This window comes from Phalangium opilio, unplaced genomic scaffold (genome assembly GCF_054372755.1).
Source record: "Phalangium opilio isolate 3A_F unplaced genomic scaffold, DU_Popi_V2 ptg000082l_1, whole genome shotgun sequence".
In the NCBI taxonomy this organism is placed as follows: domain Eukaryota; kingdom Metazoa; phylum Arthropoda; class Arachnida; order Opiliones; family Phalangiidae; genus Phalangium; species Phalangium opilio.
The window spans coordinates 17,945,321-17,965,734 of NW_028324189.1; the positions used below are offsets into that span (position 1 = coordinate 17,945,321).

A 20,414-nucleotide genomic window follows, 5' to 3' on the forward strand; every position below is an offset into this window, starting at 1 on the left:
TCTGAAAATATAAAATAGCGCATATTCTCGTGGCCAAAAGTGTCCTATTATTGTTTATTTTTCATTTACGATAGGGTAAGGGAAATAGTAGCTCTACGAGTTCTAGGGCGCGGGAAAGCGTCATTCTTTAACTCTTTTTAAGATTTCGTAAAGAAAACCTTGATGGGTAAAGGTGCGGCGACCTGCTGGTTGGGGGTCGCGTCTAAGCCCATTAGGCGGCGACGAGTGTTCTTTTTATGAGACTGAACTCGTATCTTAGAGGGGCACTTAAGGGCACGAGGGATTGCAATAAGGGTAACTGTGTTGTCAAGCCAATGCTAATTTTAGTTATATACCAATACCAATACCAATACCAATACCAGAGTCTTAAATCTCTTAATGTATAATTGTGACACTTTTATTGAACCTTGACCGTGAACTATGTATAACCATAGTAGGTATCTTTTAAGAAAACCTTTCTTATTGAACCTTTGCTTCACTTTTCAAGTAGAAGCAACCCGCTAATTAAACCCAGGTGTGCGCGATGGCCACTCGGCCATAAAAGTTTAAAGCTTGTGCGCGATGGAAATCGTGGGCATTAAAATCTAATTAAGCCCAAAGGTGCGCGGTGGTGACTTTACCATGTAGGATGTGCGGATCCAACGGGGTGCATGGGAAACTTGAATACATCCAATCATGGATGGCTTTGGGTCACGTGACCAGCGATAGCATGACCCTCGTGATCATGCTAGAACCATGCCCCTTGAATTCTATTGGGCCTATCTTTGGTATCCACAAGAGGTCAGGTATAAAACCAAAGGACAAGGACCTAAGAGTTATACATTTCTTGATTCCTGACCGACTGATCAGACTTGGAGCCACCACTGAAGTTGGAGAAAAACCGCTAACCTTCAAGAGTTCCTGAACTCTGGCATCCCGCTCTCTTCAAGACCGACTCACGGTAATGTGAAAACTTTAACTATCGGAACTTGCTAACGCGGCTCGAAATGAACGCGCTCTCAAACCTTAAAGGCCTTATGAGCCAATTTAATATCTAAAGGCCTCATGCGCCTGTTTAATTTTTAAAGGCCTTATGCGCCTGTTTAATTTTTAAAGGCCTTATGCGCCTGTTTAATTAATAAAGGCCTAATGCGCCTATTATTTTAACAGGCCTAATGCGCCTAATTATTATCAAAGGCCTAATGTGCCTACTAATTTCAAAGGCCTAATGCGCCTATTATTTCCAAAGGCCTAATGCGCCTATTATTTTCAAAGGCCTAATGTGCCAATTATTTTACACGGCCTAATGTGCCTATTATTTTATACGGCCTAATGTGCCTGTTATTTTATTATTGTCATATCAATTTGTTGGTTCAAATCATTTAATAATATTGACTCTGGTAATTAAATATATTGGTTAATTGGCAACACAATTTTAGTTCCCTTGTCTTAACCTAAGCTTACACATCTAATGCATGAAAACCCCTAGACAACTGCCGTTACTTGTTTTAGTTTTTTATCTCGCTCAACCCAATAGTGCAATTGATGCGAGCTACCCGGACCACCTAGTTTAACATTAAACGTAGCACCCGTTAAACTAAGCTTAAATATAAAGCTGAAGTAATATTGTTATTTAAAGTAAATTAAACTTAATTAAATTCGCTACACCTTGCCACATTTTACCTCCTCATCTCGCGGCTTTTTCTTATCATCCCGCTTCCCATCCTAATTCTGGGTCTCTGGCCCTACAACCCTTCCACCCATCAAATAAGTATTTCCATAAGCCTATAAATTTTACCGTAAGTTAGAAACGAGAGTCGTTTTAGCGTTAACCAAATGAATGGTCAAAATTGCGATTCAAATCCCTCTAGTGGCGATACCTTGCATATTCGCGAAAAGCATGCTGGAACTAACTACGTCATTGATTGCAAGTATAGATAGGTTACACATTTGTGTATTCTAGGTCATTACTACCATTAATACTTGTGATCGTCTGCGACGTTGTAATTTGTATTTTGTAACGGCAATGGGCATGGTAAGAGTAAGTTATGTTTGTTCCTTTTTACATAATTAGCATAGAGTTTTAAGAATTGTATCAAATTATTAAATAGTATTTATTTATTTAGTCTAAGATAAAAAAAATTGGAATGTGCGATATATTAAGGAATTACTAGACAATGATTCATAATAATATTGGTTGCTAAGCCTTGTGCTTGTCCCAGGCTTAGTTACACCCTGTATTATTATACTATATTAGATTAGACTATATTAGGATTAGACTTGTTATTTTTATAAAGTCTGGGGCTCTAGGAATAAATTAACACTGGGAATTAATATGGTCTGGGGCATACAAAGCAATTCAATTTGCAATAAATAGGTTCTAAACCCACAGAGCTACAAACAACGACAAACATGGCAGAGGAAGTTACGGTGGAGCATGTAAATGAGTCTTACTTGAGAAAATTATCCACATTCATTCAAGAAAAATCAAAGGAGGAGGAACATCTTCAAAAACATGCTGAACGAAGTGAATACTTATCAAGTATATGCAAATCAGGCATGCTCCAAAATTATCTTAGAGAACTGCTGTCATATTACATTTCATCTGCCAATGAAGAATTGGACAAAGCTACTAAACTTCAAGACAGTAAAAGAAAAAAAATGGACTGCGCTTTACCAAAAGAAATGACAGAACACATCATTGATTCCATAGAAAGTGTAATTAGAGATAGTGTCTTAAGATTCGAAGAAGAAGGTGGCCCTATATTTAGAAAGGATAGAACTGAATCCATGAAAGTAAAGCATCTACCACCGCTAATATCCCACGCAACCATGCTCAACTTTAAATTGGAATTTTTAAATTACGCTAAAGGACTCAAATCCAAACTCATTGAAAATAATGCGGCATCTTCATTGGCATTTGGAGAGGTAGAGAAGGTTTTCAATTTTTTGGCGAGAACTACATATGAATTTGGAAATTTACTTTTAAGTGGTAAAATTCAAGATCAGGAATTTGAAGCCCAAAGCTCTCTTGATGAAAAATTTAATGAGATGATAAATGAGTTTGAAAATTTTGATTTTCCAATCCCTTCTGAAGAAGAACTTTTAGATAAAGCGATACCTTTGAAAAAACCTGAATTTACAGATGAAAATTTATTTTCCCTCGATTTTGAAATTATGAAAGAAGAAACTCCAAGCATGCTTTATAGAATTGGTGGAGGGACAATGAGACAAATAGTAAACGTTTCTAAGATAGCAAAAGATAACAACCACTATCCCATAGAAAGGAGAATTAAAGAAAGAAATTTATATATTTTGGGTATAAAGTTGAGTTGCCATGGTAAAGAAAAAATGACACTGCCAATTGATTTAAGAATCCGAGACAATGGAAATATGTCTTTCCCTAAAACGTGCTTTTTAGAGTTTCTTAGAAGGGTGAACAATGAAGTAAGAAAATATGCCTGTGAAAATGGTTTCCGCAAGTTTGGCTCTAATATGATAAAGGAATGCAAAAAGAACATCTTACAACAAATGCCAAAAATTTGGTGGTTGTTTTGCAAATGTTTACCCGCCGAACATAACCAGGAAGATCCAGCAGTCAAAGAATTCTTCAAAATATGGGTTCGTAAGTTGATAAATTCCCGGATCCAAGAGTTTCTTTCAAACCACAACGATTTAATTTCAAAAGAAATGAAACAGCTAACCAAAGGAGGCCAAACACTCCGTGACGAGTTGTATGCCAGAGTGTCCAAAACAAATAAAACTCAAGACCAAGGGAAGGGAGAAAAGGGAAAAATGTATGATAGTGATTTTCTGCCGAAGGAGTTTGAAAGTAAAAAACACCCTCATGTTCAAAACATTACCGAGTCTAATGTTCCTAAAGCTCCAAAGAGGTGCAAGCTTCAAAAGAGTAATTTATTAATTCCTGGTCCCTCTACTGGGTGTATTAACATAAATTGTAGCCCGACTAGGGCTGTCAAAATAAGGCCAAAGATCCTAATACTTGAAGAGGAGAAAAAAAAAATTCCTAGTCAAACTCTGGATTGTGATAACCTTACAACGATGTCATCAAAATCCAAACCCCAAAAAAATGAAACCCGAGGAAAGGGACCAAAGCGAAGCCTATGTGATAGTGAAATATTGCCAAAGAAGGTTGAAATCAAAGAAATTAAAGTTCAAAAACACTGTGATGTTCAAAAAAATACTTATGAGTCTAGTTTTGAAATAAATGTTCCTAATGACATTTTAAAGAAGCCCAAAAACAAATCACCCGGACTTCTGAGAAGAAGTGATAGAAAAAGAGTTCCTAAAATAAAAAAAGACTATCAGTATTAATTGCAATAAAATATTTGTTGTGTAAAACCATTTTTAAATTTTACGTAAAGTGTTTCTATTGTTAATAGTAGAATTGATGAATTCAAAGTTTTGAATAAACAATGGCTACTTTATTAATGAGTTACATATTTATTGTACAATAAGTGGTCTGGTCTTTAATCTTTTATTATCTTAACAATAGCTACAAAAGAGTGTAACTAAATTTACAATGAAAAACATTTAAATACCATCTCTTATATAAAGAAACGTGTCCCGGTAATTACGGTTAGTTGGGTTCTTTCCATGAATGTTAGCTCTAGCAATAATTGCTTTTCGTGCAGTAGAGAAATTTATACTAGAAAGTTTGCTTCCAGTTGCAAATTTCATTTGTGAGAATACACTGTTATTGAAAAAGGTTCAATTGAGGTTCAAATATGTACCAGAAGAGGTTCAATGTTCAAAAAGGTTTAAAAATTAACCCATAAAGGTTCATTTTTTAAAGAAGGTTCAATGATGCTTCAATAATGAACCATCGGAGGTTCATTTTTTTAAGAAGGTTCAATGATGGTTCTATAATAAACCATCGGTGGTTCATTTCTTTAAGAAGGTTCAATGATGGTTCTATAATAAACCATCGGTGGTTCATTTTTTTAAGAAGGTTCAATGATGGTTCTAAAATAAACCATCGGTGGTTCATTTTTTTAAGAAGGTTCAATGATGGTTCTAAAATAAACCATCGGTGGTTCATTTTTTTAAGAAGGTTCAATGATGGTTCTAAAATAAACCATCGGTGTTTCATTTCTTTAAGAAGGTTCAATGATGGTTCTATAATAAACCATCGGTGGTTCATTTTTTTAAGAAGGTTCAATGATGGTTCTATAATAAACCATCGGTGGTTCATTTCTTTAAGAAGGTTCAATGATGGTTCTATAATAAACCATCGGTGGTTCATTTTTTTAAGAAGGTTCAATGATGGTTCTATAATAAACCATCGTTGGTTAATTTTTTTAAGAAGGTTCAATGATGGTTCTATAATAAACCATCGGTGGTTCATTTTTTTTAAGAAGGTTCAATGATGGTTCTATAATAAACCATCGGTGGTTCATTTTTTTAAGAAGGTTCAATGATGGTTCTAAAATAAACCATCGGTGGTTCATTTCTTTAAGAAGGTTCAATGATGGTTCTATAATAAACCATCGGTGGTTCATTTCTTTAAGAAGGTTCAATGATGGTTCTATAATAAACCATCGGTGGTTCATTTTTTAAGAAGGTTCAATGATGTTTCAAGAATGAACCATCGGTGGTCCATTTTTCAGAGAACCTTCAATGATGGTTCTATTTCAAATAAAAAAGATATCAATTAAAAAGCCATTTATTTTTCATAAGTAGACTCATCAGTCTAGCTTCGCTACTAAAGTTCCGGTAAAGTTTGATAAATAACAACAAACTATATAGATTTTTTCCAGCATTGGTGACAAGGTCAAGGGAATACGTCCATTCAAAATCTTGAATTCCTTGACTCTCCCAATAGCCCTTTCAACGTGAATTCGTGCCATGGCAACACTACGGTTCTCAGAAAGTTGAGATGAAGTATACTGATCCTGTTGTTTCAGAAACTCGGGAATGATGAGTGTAATATTTTTAGAAGCCACATCAAAACCGCGGTCTACCATTACAGCGTCGCCTTCATCCAGCATGTCTAAAAGACCACAATGCATAAATAGCTTCTTGTCAGAAATTCTTCCTGCGTAGAGATTGGAACAGAAAGTTATGTGGCCCGAGGTTGCCATTCCAATGAGCGCCTTCGCTGTATTAACATGTTTATAAGCGCTAAACGATTCTCTTTGTGCTTCAGATGCTGAAGGCTTTTCTAGTTCGAATTCTGTACAATCGACGATAAGTCTCAATCCAGGATATTTTTCTTTCATTTTCTTAGTTGCCAGCTCATTTGTTCTTTCCAGCGATGGCCATACGGGTAAATGAGGAGCACACTCGAAAAGGAACAAAATCCACGTATTTACGATTTTAGAAACATAACCTTGTGATAGATTGTACAAATAGGCTAAATATTTCTTTGGGGTTCCTTGTCTCAGGCGTATAAGTGTCATGAAAAATTCCTCCATTGGATTTAGTTTCCTTGGTGGTCCCGGTTTCACAACTTGAATTAACTCTTTATCTGAAGTTTCAGTCACATAATTAAGTTTAGTACATTCGGGTAGCAAGAGTTGATAGAATGCCCAAAATACTTCGTACGAAGGAAAGCCAGTGAAATATTTGATAGCTTTATCGTCATTTACGAACTTTGTTAATGTAAAATTTTCTTTACTCCGAAGTGTAAGTAGTTCAATTTCTTTTCTTATAAGTTCAACTTTACGTGGTCTATTTTGAGTATTTGGGGATTTCAATGATATCCCACTGCTTGCTTGAGAGTGAGACGATGATGACGAGGGTAAATCAGATTGGCTCTGTTCCTCTACAAAATCTGGTAATGGATCTTCGGGATTCAGGTCTGCTGGATGAATAGGCAGTACGTTAAGCTCCTCTGGATTAACATGCAATGCTCCCATTTCTTCCATTTGTTCGATTCGCTCTTTCGGGCTCATTTGAGAAAAAGCACCTTTCGGAAGCGTTTGGCTGGTGTTAGATTCAATTATTTCATCAATCATTTCATCAGTCACTTTCGTGTTTTGAAATATGGAAGGTATTGCAAATGGTTTAAGGTGCTTGCGGTGTAATGCTCCAGTGGGTAAATAGTCGCTTTTTAAAAAGTGTTTGGAGCATATAAGTGAGATTTTGAGATCGGGTGGCTTATTTCCTATTGCCGTTATTATGACATGAAACCATTTTCGTTTCAGCTCCTTATCTTTCGGCAAAGTATGATAAGTAAGCGACGGATTGTTGTTTCGACAATTTTCTATAATGCAAGATCCTTTTCCCATGTCTGAAAATGTAAACAAATACGTTGTTGTAAAATTTTCATAATCAGAATACTTATATACTTTAATTAATAATTAAAATCATTTACTGAAAGATTATTTTCAATTTTAACCAAAGCAGCATGCCAAGGCTTAGCGAGTTGCACTACTTTAAAAGCATCAAAAACGTTATAAAATAAGTTCTTACCTTTAGGTAAGTGTTGAATATCGTCGATAAAGAAGTTTGGAGCCCGATTTAGTCCTATTTTATTATTTAATTCTAATAATAATGCTGAAATTAACTTCAACGAGCTTCAAACCGGGCTAATTTTTGGTCAGATTCCCGAGAGTCAATGACGGATAGACGTCACCAGATTTTAGCGACATTTGGTTGGCTCACCGATTACAGTAGTTCTCTAAGTCGCCGCTATGGAGGTGGCGCTGATCAGGAATAAGGCTAACTGCACCCTCGCCAACGCCCTGACAATTTTCAAAAAACAGTTTCTTCTCGTCACTCTCGTGTCCCATCATCCCTTTGTGTAGTTTTCGTACCGTAGTGGTTTTCCCCTACTTTTTTCGCGGATTCTCGAGTTTTCGATTGCAAGCAACGCGCGGTCGTGCATAGTAGGAGTCCGCCATTTTTGGTCCAATTGATTTGATACAAAATAGAAAAGCGCAATTGGAAATAAATACCCAAGATTTGGATAAATGGACATTTGAAGGTAACTAATCTTCCAGTTAAACAAATATGACAATAAATAGTAAATTATGGGACTAATATTAATTTTTTTCTCCAACATGTGGTACTGCATTGTAGAATCCCGCCATTTTTTGGTCCTCTAAAATTTCGCTAAGAAGAAAACAGCCGAACCGGAAAGAAACACGCAAGATTTGGAACCGGGGACATTTCAAGGTAGAAAAATTATAATAAATTATTTTAATTTTTTTAGGTAATATGAGAATAAGTAGTTAATTGTAGAGTTGTGCTTTGTATAGAGTGATTTCGGAAGAGAGGGAAAAAGACAGTTATCTCCCTCCCACTGGGCGGGTTTTTGTAAGAGGGAATGCTGTTTCCCCCGAGTAGCGGGAGGACGCTGAGCTAAGAGTTAAAAGCGTATGACGTTCTCACACGGGTAGACAAATGACTCTATAGTGTGTTACCACGAACTTTGTAGTGACGTCACATGCTTTTATCTTCTTACCTTATTTTCAGGCGACCATATTGGCAGTCGCGAGACGTCGTCAGCTTGGGCAATACAAATTCGGGACCCAATATTAACGTCACAGTTTCCTCCCCCCCCCAGCTTCGCGGTAGCACACTATAGGGAGAGGGTGTTTGTAAGGGAGGGAAACATCGGGGAGCGTTTGTAGGCGCGATACTGAAATTCCCTCGTTTTGGGAGATGACACCGAAGTAAGAGATATAAGCCTGCGACGTGCCAAAAAAGGGTCTGCCCTCTCCTTCGAGGGGCAGTTCACATCCTTGTTTAGGTTGCACCCTGGCCTGATTAAATCTGCTTTCCACAGTACATTGATTTAAAAATGAATAAATATTTCGATTAATTAAATCTTGTTTAACGAAGCACCCTGCAGTGAAGTGAATTGTCCCTCGCTCTCACTATTGGAAGCTAACAACTGCCTAGGGGGAAGAGATAGTCTGGCGTCACGCAGCCCCACTCTGGTTGGCATTTTTGCGTGTAGAATACAGTTTCCAACCGTTAAGGGGGATGAAACTCTAGTAAGAGATAGAAGGGTGTGACGTTTCAGGGTCAGAACTGTTAGCTCCCTATTGTGGTATGTGTAGTTAGATCTTAATTTAAATAAATTCCTGGTTTGAAGTTGGTTAGGCTTTAGCAAGTAGGGGTCTTTCCCTATCCTTTGCTGTTTTATGTAATTGCTAATTTGTTGAGAGGCTATTATACCATAGATACTTTTCGTTATTGGGTGTTTAATAGTTGTTTATTCTGCTTAAACGTGTGGTGGACGTAAATCCCTCTGCATCCTTCACTAATTATGGAACAGACCATATTCAAATGCTCAAAGTGTGGAAGCAAAAGATCTTCACTTCAAACATTTTTATCCCACATAAGAAATCTTCATAGCCATGAAGCCAACTTAAGAATACAGTGTTGCATGTCCAATACAAATTGCCCTAATGTTTACAAAACGTATTCTGGTTTGAAAACGCATATATATAGTGTTCACAAAAATGAGTTTAGAAAGAGAAACGCTCTATGTTTAGAACATAGGCAAGATATGCTGCAAGGTGGTGGTGATTGTGAAAATCACGATCCAGAATATGAATTTCCATTGTCCAAGGAAGAGCTATATGCGAGGGGTTAGTCATTCTCCAAAATTTTGTACACCTGATTTCTGATTTATGAATTTTTATGTGAATTCCGTTGATTACTGAATGAATTTCTTGATTTCCGTGATTACGATTATTTTAGGTGATTTCCATAATCTTTACAATGATTTCCCGTTATTGCCGCAGATTACTCGTGATTACTATTTGAATTCCACTGATTACTCGTGATTACTATTTGAATTCCACTGATTACTCGTGATTACTATTTGAATTCCACTGATTACTCGTGATTACTATTTGAATTCCACTGATTACTCGTGATTACAATTTGAATTCCACTGATTACTCGTGATTACTATTTGAATTCCACTGATTACTCGTGATTACTATTTGAATTCCACTGATTACTCGTGATTACAATTTGAATTCCACTGATTACTCGTGATTACTATTTGAATTCCACTGATTACTCGTGATTACTATTTGAATTCCACTGATTACTCCATTTCAACTGATTACGATTTTTATTTTGGATTTTTGAATTCCTCGATTGATTATGCGTGATTATTTGACGAAATATGTGATTACCGAGATGATTACAAAAGATTACTAGGAAATCATGTGATTATTTCTGATTATCTCAATATTCCATGTGATTTCCAGTGATTATCGGAGATTACTGATTACTCACAAAATTGATTATGATTACTTATGATTTTCTTAGAATTCTAGAAATCAAGTAATCGATTTCGGCGGTTTTGTACACCTGATTACTCAAGTGACTAGCCCCTCGGCTATATGCAAACACATGTGCATCGTTAAATCAATTAAGCAATAACGCGCTTCGATTTTTGCTAGAAGTGCGGGAACTGCACAAGTTGCCCATTACTGTTGCGCAACAAATTTCGACTGGGGTTGCTAACCTTTTATCACAAGCCCTTGAAATAAAAACTACAAACGCCAGTGATTCAAGTGTTGTTGTTGAAAGCTTTACCAAAAGCATTAGAAATCCTGAAGCATTACGGAAATATTGCACAACTAATCTACATATGCTAGAACCAGTGGAGTATAAGCTTGGATTTTCGAAGTATGTTGGGCGAAGTGGCTTACAAAAAATGGAGACTTTTCAATATGTACCACTTCTGGAACTTTTAAAATTATTGCTAAGCAAAGATGACATAAGAAATGATGTAACACGGGAACGGACTTATGAGGACAAGGAATATTTTTCAGATGTAACAGATTGTTCTAATTTTAAAAATCACTCGCTTTTTTCGAAGATGCCAAATGCACTACAATTGCATCTCTACACAGATGAAATCGAGGTGGCAAACCCGTTGGGTGCCAAGAAAGGTGTTCATAAGCTTAGCATGACGTACATGACGTTAGGGAACATGAGTTCCAAGTATCGTAGTAAGCTCTCGAGTATATATTTGTTAGTAGCTGTTTTAAATACCTCCCTTGGCGAACATGGAGGTTATCATAGGGTGTATCAACCTTTATTGGATGATATTGTTAAGCTCGAGACTGAAGGCATAATTGTAGGAAATGAAACCTATTATGGAAGCGTTCTGACAATAGCCGGGGACAATTTATCTAGCCACGCTTTAGCTGGTTTTATGAAATCATTTTCTAGAGGGCGCGTTTGTAGATTTTGCATGGCATCTCACGAAGAAATAGGAAGAAAATTAAGGGAATCTGACTTTTATTAAGAACTGAAAAGGTTATAGATTATCACGTTATAAACGTTGAAAACAATCCTCGAAATTCGTCCCTATATGGAGTTAAAAACAAATGCTGTTTTAAGCAACTATCTTATTTTGAAGTATCGAAATCCTTTCCACCAGATTGCATGCATGACCTATTTGAAGGTATCGGTCCAAAATTTCTGCGCGCTCTTTTAATGAAACTAGCAAATGATGGACTTCTTACTTTAGATGTAATTAATCAAAGAATTAAATCTTTCAAGTATGGTCCTATCACTAAAACGAAAATTCCGAGTCTTCTCTCGGAGACGGTTATTCATGGGAAATCTAACATTAGCGGATCAGCTTCTCAAAAGCAGTGCTTTTTCCAGTTATTTCCTTTGATGTTTGGAGATCTTGTTGAGGAAAATAATAAAGATTGGCAGTGTTTTCTAATACTAAGCGAGATATTTGAAATAATTTGCTCTCCGGTGGTTGAAAAGGCATGGATTCCGCATCTAAAATTAATAATTGAAGACTTTCTTTTCCTTGCTGCTGAACTTGGCTTTGAAATTTTCATCCCTAAGCTACATTACCTTATCCACTATCCACGGCTAATGTCAGAATTTGGACCTCTTATTAAACTATGGTGCATGCGTTACGAAGCGAAGCACCAGTATTTTAAAGAAATCGTAAAGCGATGTAGGAATTTTATAAATGTTCCCAAAACTGCAGCGAACCGCCACCAGTTTTTGCAATGTTACGAGCTTAGTGGAACGAATGGATTAGTTGAAGATAGCATTGATGAAGGAAAGTCCAAATTAATTAGGATGTCGAATTTGCCCCTGGAACTTCTTAAAGAAATTAAGTCTTACATATTTCGCGTGAATTCTTTGCAAAAAGTGAAAAACATTTATCACACACCAGTACTTCAGTTAAATGGGGTTAAATACTTAATAGATACTGTAATTGTTCTTGATCTTCTACATGCTGAAGAAATACCTCTGTTTCTTAAAATCACGAACATAATACAATGTTGTAATACCTGGCTTCTTTGCGGTAGGATTTTAGTTGCACACAAATTTAGTAGTCACTACAACGCATATGAAGTGAATGACGCGAAATCATGGAAACTCATTAAACCTGGAGACGAAATAAATGGTTATTATGCTTTAGAAGCATATACTAAACAAGGCAAACTTTATGTTCCTATGCGGCATACTCTCAGCAAATGGAGTAATGTTTGAAAATGTTTAGATTGTAAATCAAAATGTTTACACATGCATTTAAAAGTATATACTGTCAGTAGTAATAAATATCTGATATTGTTTATTTCAGTTATTGTTTCTCTATTATACGTTATATAGGTCTATCATGACTATTACTTATCATGCAATTTTAGAATTAAAATAAGTAAGGATATTTAGGAAGATAAATAAAAAAATCGCCAGTTATGTAATGTTCAAGTTCGTAAATATCCTTAATTGTTTTAATACATATGATATTATAGGCATTATGCATTTATTTTCAAATAGTCGTGATTAAAAATACCATAGTGCACTCACTGCACTGTGCTTTTTCAAAATGAAAATTTTGCATGTTATGCCATTTTTTCACTTTATTTTTCTATTAAAAAATATATATTCAAATTCAGATGCCAGAATACCATATAACCTATGGACTGTTTAAAAAAACCCTCATTATCGAAGATAACGGAACTTTTAATGATTTATTAACGGGGGTGAAGGAACTCTTCAAGATTACATGTGATACTAAAAACTTGTTATTGCAATTTTTTGAAAAAAAAATATGATGACTGGATAGACATTAAGGACGAAGAACTGCCACAACATGAATCTAAGTTAAAGGTTACACTTAGAGTTGTTGATACATTTGTTAATGTTAGTGAAATATTAACCGAGACTACGGAGGGCAGCCATGATGATACTATTTTGGATTCAACTATTTCAACAAGGTTAAATTTTTTGACGGATACAAAATTAATATGCTTCCTGCAGTAATACGTTTTTTTTAATTAATTGCAGCTCTGCCACGCTAGGTAAACCAGTTTTTCCTCTAGTATATACTGTACCAAAGTTTGCAGCTGATATTGAGGAATTAATTGAAGAGAAAAATGAAATGGTACTTATGCGAAAGTACAGAAATCGAATTATCAACACCTTGTACGAGGATTTATCACGATACACCATGTAAACGTTTAAATCTATGTTTCTTAAAGGGATAGTGAAGTAGAACAAGTTATTTTAACCGATTAAGGCTGTTAATATATGCATAAAAACATTAGGATGATTCACCAAAACTTTAACATGAATGTATACTTAATTAATTAACAAAGTTGTGATTTAAGCTCGGTAAGCCTAACTCTTTTTTTCAAAAAAATTTCAATATTGTGTAATGCCGTTTTAGCTATTTCCAAGGATATCCCCACTCTAAGTATAAGTTTCTCTTAGTTTGGGGTCTCCTTAGAAATTATCGAGTTTTTCCCGTCATTAATCAGTGGCCGCTTTTGACGGTTAATTTAAAATTTATTGGTTATGTTATTTTTTGCAGAAAAAACTGCATACATTATAGAATTTTTGTTGAAAAAAATGAGTTGGGCTGAGCGAGCTTAAATTATAACTTAAAATTATTAATTATAAATTTACGTTAATGTTTTAGTGATTCATCCTAATATTTTAACAGCCTTAATCGATAAGAAATAATTTTTTGTTCTACTTCACTATCCCTTTAATAGCTTTCTTATTGAGAAACTTTTTAAGGTATCCAACACATGATCAGTATCAAGAGACTGTTAAAAGGCTTGTATTAAAGCATAAATTTCTAAGTGATAGGCAAGAAAATGGAGATTTTCACACAATTCCAAAATCCTATGTAAGTACAAATGTAAGATGTACTATGGTTTGTATGTTAAAGTCAATTATTTTTAGACTACTTGGTGGCAATCTTTAAAAAACAAATTTAAGCACCAAAGGATGCCTTTGACATCAGACCCTGAAGTAGCGAAAGCCAAATCTGCGCATGGTACGCTGGCTAAGGTGGCGTTAGCAAAGAGAAAAGCCACCGACTCTACTGACCAAATTGGCAACGCAGTCAGTATAAGCAGTACTTCTAATGCTTCCGTTCCGAAAAGGATTAAACGTGGGGTAAGTTAAACCTTGGAATTAATATAAATTTCCTTCGTCACTTAAACACTAAGTTACCTATTTCCAAAATAACAAAAAATTAAACGTCTTTTGACTTTTGTTTACGGAGAATCGCTTAGTTAGTAAAGACAAAGAACTTGTTAAATTGCTAATTGCGGCGTTTAATGCTTATTTTCTTTTGTTCGTTTCAAGAATTCAAAGAGTGGTGATTTTGGAGGTGAAGACGAAAAAAGTATTAAAGGCCACATCAATATTCTTCAAAAAGAGTGGGCAAAAGCGAAACCAGACCACGTCTTAATAGACGAAAAAATGAGCGTGACGCTCATCTACCGGGAAAATTTAGTTCAAGATGAAAACGTTCCAATATCCCAAATATTTGTAGAATTTCCTACATTTCATTGTGAAAAACAGGTACTACTTGTTCATAATAGTTAACGACTAAATATATTACAATTTAATTTTAGATCTTCAAAGAAATACAGAGAAGAACAACTTTATGCAGTGATGTTGAAAAACTGGTTTACCATTTCGCAGAACTTCACCATGAAAAAATTTTGTCATTCATTAACAAAAAGCCAAAGAGAAAATCATTTATTCATAAAGTGGAGATGGCTTCCGAGGCCATGAATGATGAAAGAATCAAACGTATATATTGAAGTTATATAATTTCCTAAAATGGAACTGGAACTAGCCTACTTGATAATAATTTTATGCACTTATTTATTTGCGATTTTAGAAATCAGAAGCACAGCAGCTTTGGTGGGGCTGCCATTTTTATTTAATGAAGAGTTAGAGGATTGGATATCGGATAAGGTATTTTTCCGAAAAAACTTTGGCATTTTTCCAAATGGTAATTCTAAAGATTGACCAAGAAAAAAAGCTAAGATCATCTTTTCAATCAATTTTAAATTACTTAAGCGCCAAAGTTTAACTCGTCTTTGTGAATGTTATTTTAAAAGTTCTGAACTTAAGTAATCAATAAAAAATTCTCTTACATTGACCAGTCATTAATGTGAAGTTTAAGATTTTTGAACTTAATGAATATAGGGTTAATAGTTAAGGATCATGTTTGACTTTATTCTAATTTGAACCTAAAAAAATTAAATGTGAACTATCCCATGATGGTGGTATTTGAACCTTGTAAAGTTGACTTTTAAATCTTAAAATGAGAGATATCTTGAGAGAGTGGTGGATATTTGAGCCTAAGAAAGTTCAAAATTGAACCTTACAATGATAAGGCCTTGAAATTGGGAGGTCGGTATTTGAACCCACTAAAGTCAAAATTGAACCATTCAATGATACAAAATGAGTAGCCGGTATTTGAACCAAATGAAGTTCAAAATTGAACCAAATGAAGTTCAAAATTGAACCAAATGAAGTTCAAAATTGAACCAAATGAAGTTCAAAATTGAACCAAATGAAGTTCAAAATTGAACCATTTAATGATACGAAAGTGAGGGGAGGAATTTGAACCCAGTAAAGTTCCAAATTGAACCATCCTATTATACGGCCTTGAAAGTGGAAGGTCTTTTTTTGAACCCATTAACGTTCAAAATTGAACCATTCAATTGTATGAAAGTGAGAGGTCGGTATTTGAACCCTTTAAAGGTTAAAACTGAACCATTCAATTGTATGAAAGTGAGAGGTCGGTTTTTGAACCCACTAAAGTTCAAAATTGAACCATTCAATTGTATGAAAGTGAGAGGTCGGTTTTTGAACCCACTAAAGTTCAAAATTGAACCATTCAATTGTATGAAAGAGAGAGTTCGATATTTGAACCCATAAAGGTTCAAAATTGCACCCTTTAATTGTATGAAAGTGAGAGGGCGGTATTTGAACCCTTTAAAGTTCAAAATTGACGAAAGTGAGAGGTCGGTATTTGAACACACTAAAGTTCAAAATTGAACCATTCAATGAGACGACTGTTACTGTTATGTATTTGAACCTTTAAAGGCTCATGTGTGAACTTCTCACATAAATGTAAATCGAAGGTGAATATTTGAACCCATTATAGTTAGAGTTTGAACCCTTTTCTAGGGTTCAAAACTGAACTAACCTAAGATGGTTCAATTTTAAACCAAAATGGGTGCTGCCTGGGTTTTTTGACTTTGAACCCTATAAGGTTCAAAGGTCAACTGATTTTTTTAACAGTGTAGACTCTCAACAGCACTACCGTTAATTCTCTGTGGGGAAAGAAAATAATCTGGGAACCTTTGCAAAAAATCTCTAGCCAAATTATTTATTCCGAAGATTGTAATTCTAAGAAGGTCCCATGTCTGCCAGCTTAGGAATTGTTTTTGGTGTGGTGAAATTAGGTTGATATCTGGATCTTCTAAAACTTCGTAGAACCAATTTTTGAAGTACTCAAATCCCCTGTTTATGTTGTCTAAGACTTCTGAGTCTGTAGCTTTAATGCAATTATGTGATAAAAGTCCATTTTCAAATATTAGGTTACATGCTCTCAAATATTTATAAGCAAGTTTGGCACTTTCCCTTTTTTCGGGAGTACTTTCAAAAGATTGGCTAAAACCGTAAAGTTCGCTTAGTACGTCTTCTTGTTGCATTATTTTGCTGGGAACAACATTTAGCCTTGTCCAAGAATCTCTCACTATATAGCTCGTAAGTAGTTTGGGAACGTGTCTTAAAAGCTTTTTTTGAGCTCTCTCCTCATCTCGTCTTTTCACACCTTGTATTTCTGCCCACCCAAATTTTCTACCATTCCGTGAGAAGCATTTGGTTCCTTTTGCTCTTGAACTGAACAAGGCTTGAATCAAACTTTTCAGTTCGTGTGAGGGGCAAATAACCCAATGTAATAGTCTGCCAATACAAAATGGGTTCTCAAAACTTGGATTTACAGAAATATCAATTTCTCCGACGTCATTTTCCTCGTAATTGAAAGGTCCTTTATGTCCCATAGTGGATTTTATTAGGGACAGGTTCTCGCTGGCACCATCGCAAACCAAACCCATAGTAGAAAACGAATAAGAATGCAGTAATTCCAAGGTATTAAATAAAGCTTCTCCAATGTACTGTTGATTAAAAGACACCGGGCTTGTAAAGTATGGACCTATTAAGTCAAATTCGGAGGTGAGATCTCGCCAAAGAAATTGAAGGACATATTGCGCAGGAGATGGTTCATTTCCTTCTTCAAAAATATCATTTAGATTTTTGAAATCGTCTTTTCCCATTGCAAATCCTATGAATTCGTTGCTTTTAGAATTCCAAATAACCTTTTCAATTACTTTGACTTCGTCAAATATCAACACTCCTTCGCCTAAGGGTTTTTTATCCCCACGCTGAATCTTCTCTTCTGTAAATTTTTGGTATTTATCTTCTTGTTCTGCTAAATAAGACTGGTCAATCCCCGGTTTATGATGAAACTTTTTAAGCATTGCTTGAAGAGTTCTATCACAAGGTAATTGTAAAATCTCAAAATTTCTCAGAGCATTGTAAGCTGCGTTGCTACGGCAATAAATGGCAAGAGCGATACGTAGAGTAATCGCGCTCCATTTATTAGATTTTTTCCCTGTTTTACATTTAATCTGGTCCTTTAAAAAGTCTTTTTTGTCTTGATTCTGCTTAATCTCCGAGTCTCTATCCCAAGCTCGACGAAGAGCTCTTCTTGTTGTGTGAGAAAGAGACTCTTCCGAAATGGTTTCTTCCAAGACATCGGGAAAATCTTTATTTATTTTCTCCATAATTTTTTCCATTTCTTCAGAATGGTTTTTAGCTAAAGTTACATCACGCTTTTTAAGATCATTTTCTAGCTTTGTGACTTTACGAACCAGATTTTTTCTCACATTGCATAAGCGCGATATCCTAATTTTCTTGCTAACAGGGGTTAATTTGCCTATACTATAGTTGCTCATAATCCGCTGGCGTTTATATTTTCGGTTTGGTGACTCTAGTAGTTTTCTTTTGCACGCTCTTGAATAATTAGCGCTTGCAATTGCGCAATCATTGCATTGTTTCACTCTTAAATTTTTGGGAAGCTTCTCAACCTCGTAATACACTAAACATTTGGTTGATTGGTACCTTTCAAAAGGATAATTTAAGTGTGTTACACTTGGGGTCTTAGCTAGTTCTCCACCTTGTTTTGGTAAGATTCCTGGACAAAAGACATGATTTCCAACAGACGAAAGTTTATCAAGTTGTAATTTTAAAAGTTTCTCGTTAACTTGGCTATTAGTCAATATTTGAAATTTCTCGCTGGGTTTGAACAAAATATGAAAAGTTAAAGTTCCGCTAATTTCAATTGTTAGAAAAGCCGGCTGAGTCATGATTGAACCGAGTAAACCGACACTTTTCTTCCTCGTAACCAACAAGTAATCTTTGTTTTGGTGAGAAAGTTTAGTCTAAGAAAAATAGAAACAGATAGATCAATAATTTAATAGACAGGTGCGTTACTTTTTAATACAACAAATCTTACCTCAAAAATCAAATCTTTGTAACTGGGATTTGAAGATAAAACTTGCTTCACTGAATATAAAATACAAAACCCCTTTGGTTGACTTTCATTTTCCGCTGATGATTGGGAGTCTCGGGAAAAGTTGATTTTCTGGGATAGCGTTGTTGCAGAATCGATATTTCTAGGCATATGACAGCATTGAGTTGTTACAGACCTAACTTGCACTGTTGGTGTTTTAATTTTGCTTTCTTCATCTTCTTTACCGCCTTGGATTTCCATAGATTCACTACCCAAAGGCTTAGCAATTGGCATTTGGCAATTTACACCTTTCTCTTTAGTTATTTTTCTATTTAATAAATACCAATTGTACTGCGTACTAACGTCTCGATTTAATTTTGACAACATAATTTCTTTGTAATTGGTACTAGGCCCTATAGTAATTTAAAAACACCAATAAAGCTGTTTAGTCGAACTCAAAGAAGAAAATGCGTTAATGATGAAAGGCGCCTTGAGATGTATGGAGGTATAGACAACAGCCCATTTTATCAAGTGGGCTGTGGTATGTATTAGCACTTTTTTTCCGCGAGGCGGCGTAGGGCTTCGAATTTCTATCTCCTTCTCTTGTCCAATGCCGATTAAACGTGGGCCTATCCTCTTTTCAAACTTACGGTAGGTGGGGTTTTATATGCTTATGGTATTTCCATTACCACTCTCCACTACTACTCCTAAATTAACAGCTTCGTTTAAACTAAACCCATCTGCTCTGCAATTTCTCCCTTCTCCGTCATCTTATTTACAACTCTTACCAACCTTATTGCCAGCACCATAATCACATTCTATTATCTCAAACTTAAAGTGTTAGTGACATAATTTTCGTCATCCTCAAACTTAAAATGCGAAAAAATCCTTGAAAAATCTAGTTTATTATGATATGTTTACTTTTTTATTTGGTTTCGTAGCAATTTATTAAATTGCAATCAAAGTTTTGTGTTTGGAAAAGGCCTAGTTGAGATTTTCTTTCGTTTGATGACGTAGTAAGGAGAAATTTTCACTCTAGATGTCGCTCACGTGACGCGCCTGTTAGTGTCGCCGCGCCGCGTTAAGCCTAATTTATTCTTGGAAGAGAGAAGTACTGGAATGGAAAATAGGATACCTCTAACATAAGCCGTACGTACCCAGGCGCGGGACAGGAGGGGGCGAATTTGGTTGAACGTCAGTCTGTAGCGGCACCTAGTGTTGAAATTTATTCTTATTTTGTGAAATTCGTCTGCTTTTTTCAGTTTCGAAAAAAATAAATTCAGTGACGGGCGGGAGGCAGGTTTAGGCTAACTTTTCTCTTCCAAAGTTTAGCAACGCGCAATTCGCAACGGTTTTTATTATTTTGACTCTGTTTAGTTATGGGGAAGTACTGCTGTTACATTAATTGTAAAAGTGACTTCCGATATCATAAAAATGTAAATAAAAGTTACTTCCCTCCATTGAGTTCAGAACATATATCTTTCTAGAGTTCTATTTGGATATCGGGTTTTCGCGCTCGCGCGACCATCGTTTTTGAAATTATGGGACGGACGGATAACTTTATCATTAGGTGGTGGCGCCATCTATTTCACATAAAAACACATATTTGTTACTATGGCGTCTG

General features: G+C 35.5%; 4 protein-coding genes across 13 annotated transcripts; 2 read left to right on the forward strand and 2 right to left on the reverse strand.

The window, feature by feature from the left end:
• The first annotated feature begins 1,757 nt into the window (after positions 1-1,757).
• On the forward strand, positions 1,758-4,457 carry LOC149653524 (uncharacterized). 10 transcript variants are annotated; one of them, XM_089848997.1, is made up of 4 exons: positions 1,764-2,020; positions 2,372-2,775; positions 2,852-2,907; positions 2,970-4,457. In XM_089848997.1, the coding sequence occupies exons 2-4, from the start codon at positions 2,392-2,394 to the stop codon at positions 4,312-4,314; spliced, it is 1,785 nt and encodes a 594-aa protein (XP_089705123.1). In that variant the 5' UTR covers positions 1,764-2,020; positions 2,372-2,391; the 3' UTR covers positions 4,315-4,457. The 10 variants fall into 10 exon arrangements, with proteins under 10 accessions (XP_089705115.1, XP_089705123.1, XP_089705117.1 ...); XM_089848989.1 differs by having other exon boundaries at positions 1,758-1,778; positions 1,851-2,020; positions 2,372-4,457; XM_089848991.1 differs by having other exon boundaries at positions 2,372-3,872; positions 3,942-4,457.
• A 1,193-nt stretch (positions 4,458-5,650) lies between these two features.
• Positions 5,651-7,553, reverse strand: LOC149653525 (uncharacterized). Its single transcript, XM_089849000.1, has 3 exons — positions 7,417-7,553; positions 6,911-7,234; positions 5,651-6,835 (listed from the first exon to the last, which is right to left on the reverse strand). Exons 2-3 carry the CDS (start codon positions 7,230-7,232, stop codon positions 5,688-5,690), a joined length of 1,470 nt encoding a protein of 489 aa, XP_089705126.1. The 5' UTR covers positions 7,233-7,234; positions 7,417-7,553; the 3' UTR covers positions 5,651-5,687.
• A 169-nt stretch (positions 7,554-7,722) lies between these two features.
• On the forward strand, positions 7,723-15,417 carry LOC149653526 (sterile alpha motif domain-containing protein 3-like). The gene is made up of 9 exons (XM_089847006.1): positions 7,723-8,121; positions 13,025-13,175; positions 13,246-13,410; positions 13,981-14,092; positions 14,149-14,364; positions 14,557-14,775; positions 14,829-15,009; positions 15,101-15,177; positions 15,412-15,417. The coding sequence occupies exons 3-9, from the start codon at positions 13,340-13,342 to the stop codon at positions 15,415-15,417; spliced, it is 882 nt and encodes a 293-aa protein (XP_089703132.1). The 5' UTR covers positions 7,723-8,121; positions 13,025-13,175; positions 13,246-13,339.
• Positions 15,418-16,508: 1,091 nt separating this feature from the next.
• On the reverse strand, positions 16,509-19,448 carry LOC149653527 (uncharacterized). Its single transcript, XM_089847007.1, has 2 exons — positions 18,794-19,448; positions 16,509-18,719 (listed from the first exon to the last, which is right to left on the reverse strand). The coding sequence occupies exons 1-2, from the start codon at positions 19,175-19,177 to the stop codon at positions 16,509-16,511; spliced, it is 2,595 nt and encodes an 864-aa protein (XP_089703133.1). The 5' UTR covers positions 19,178-19,448.
• Positions 19,449-20,414: the final 966 nt, after the last annotated feature.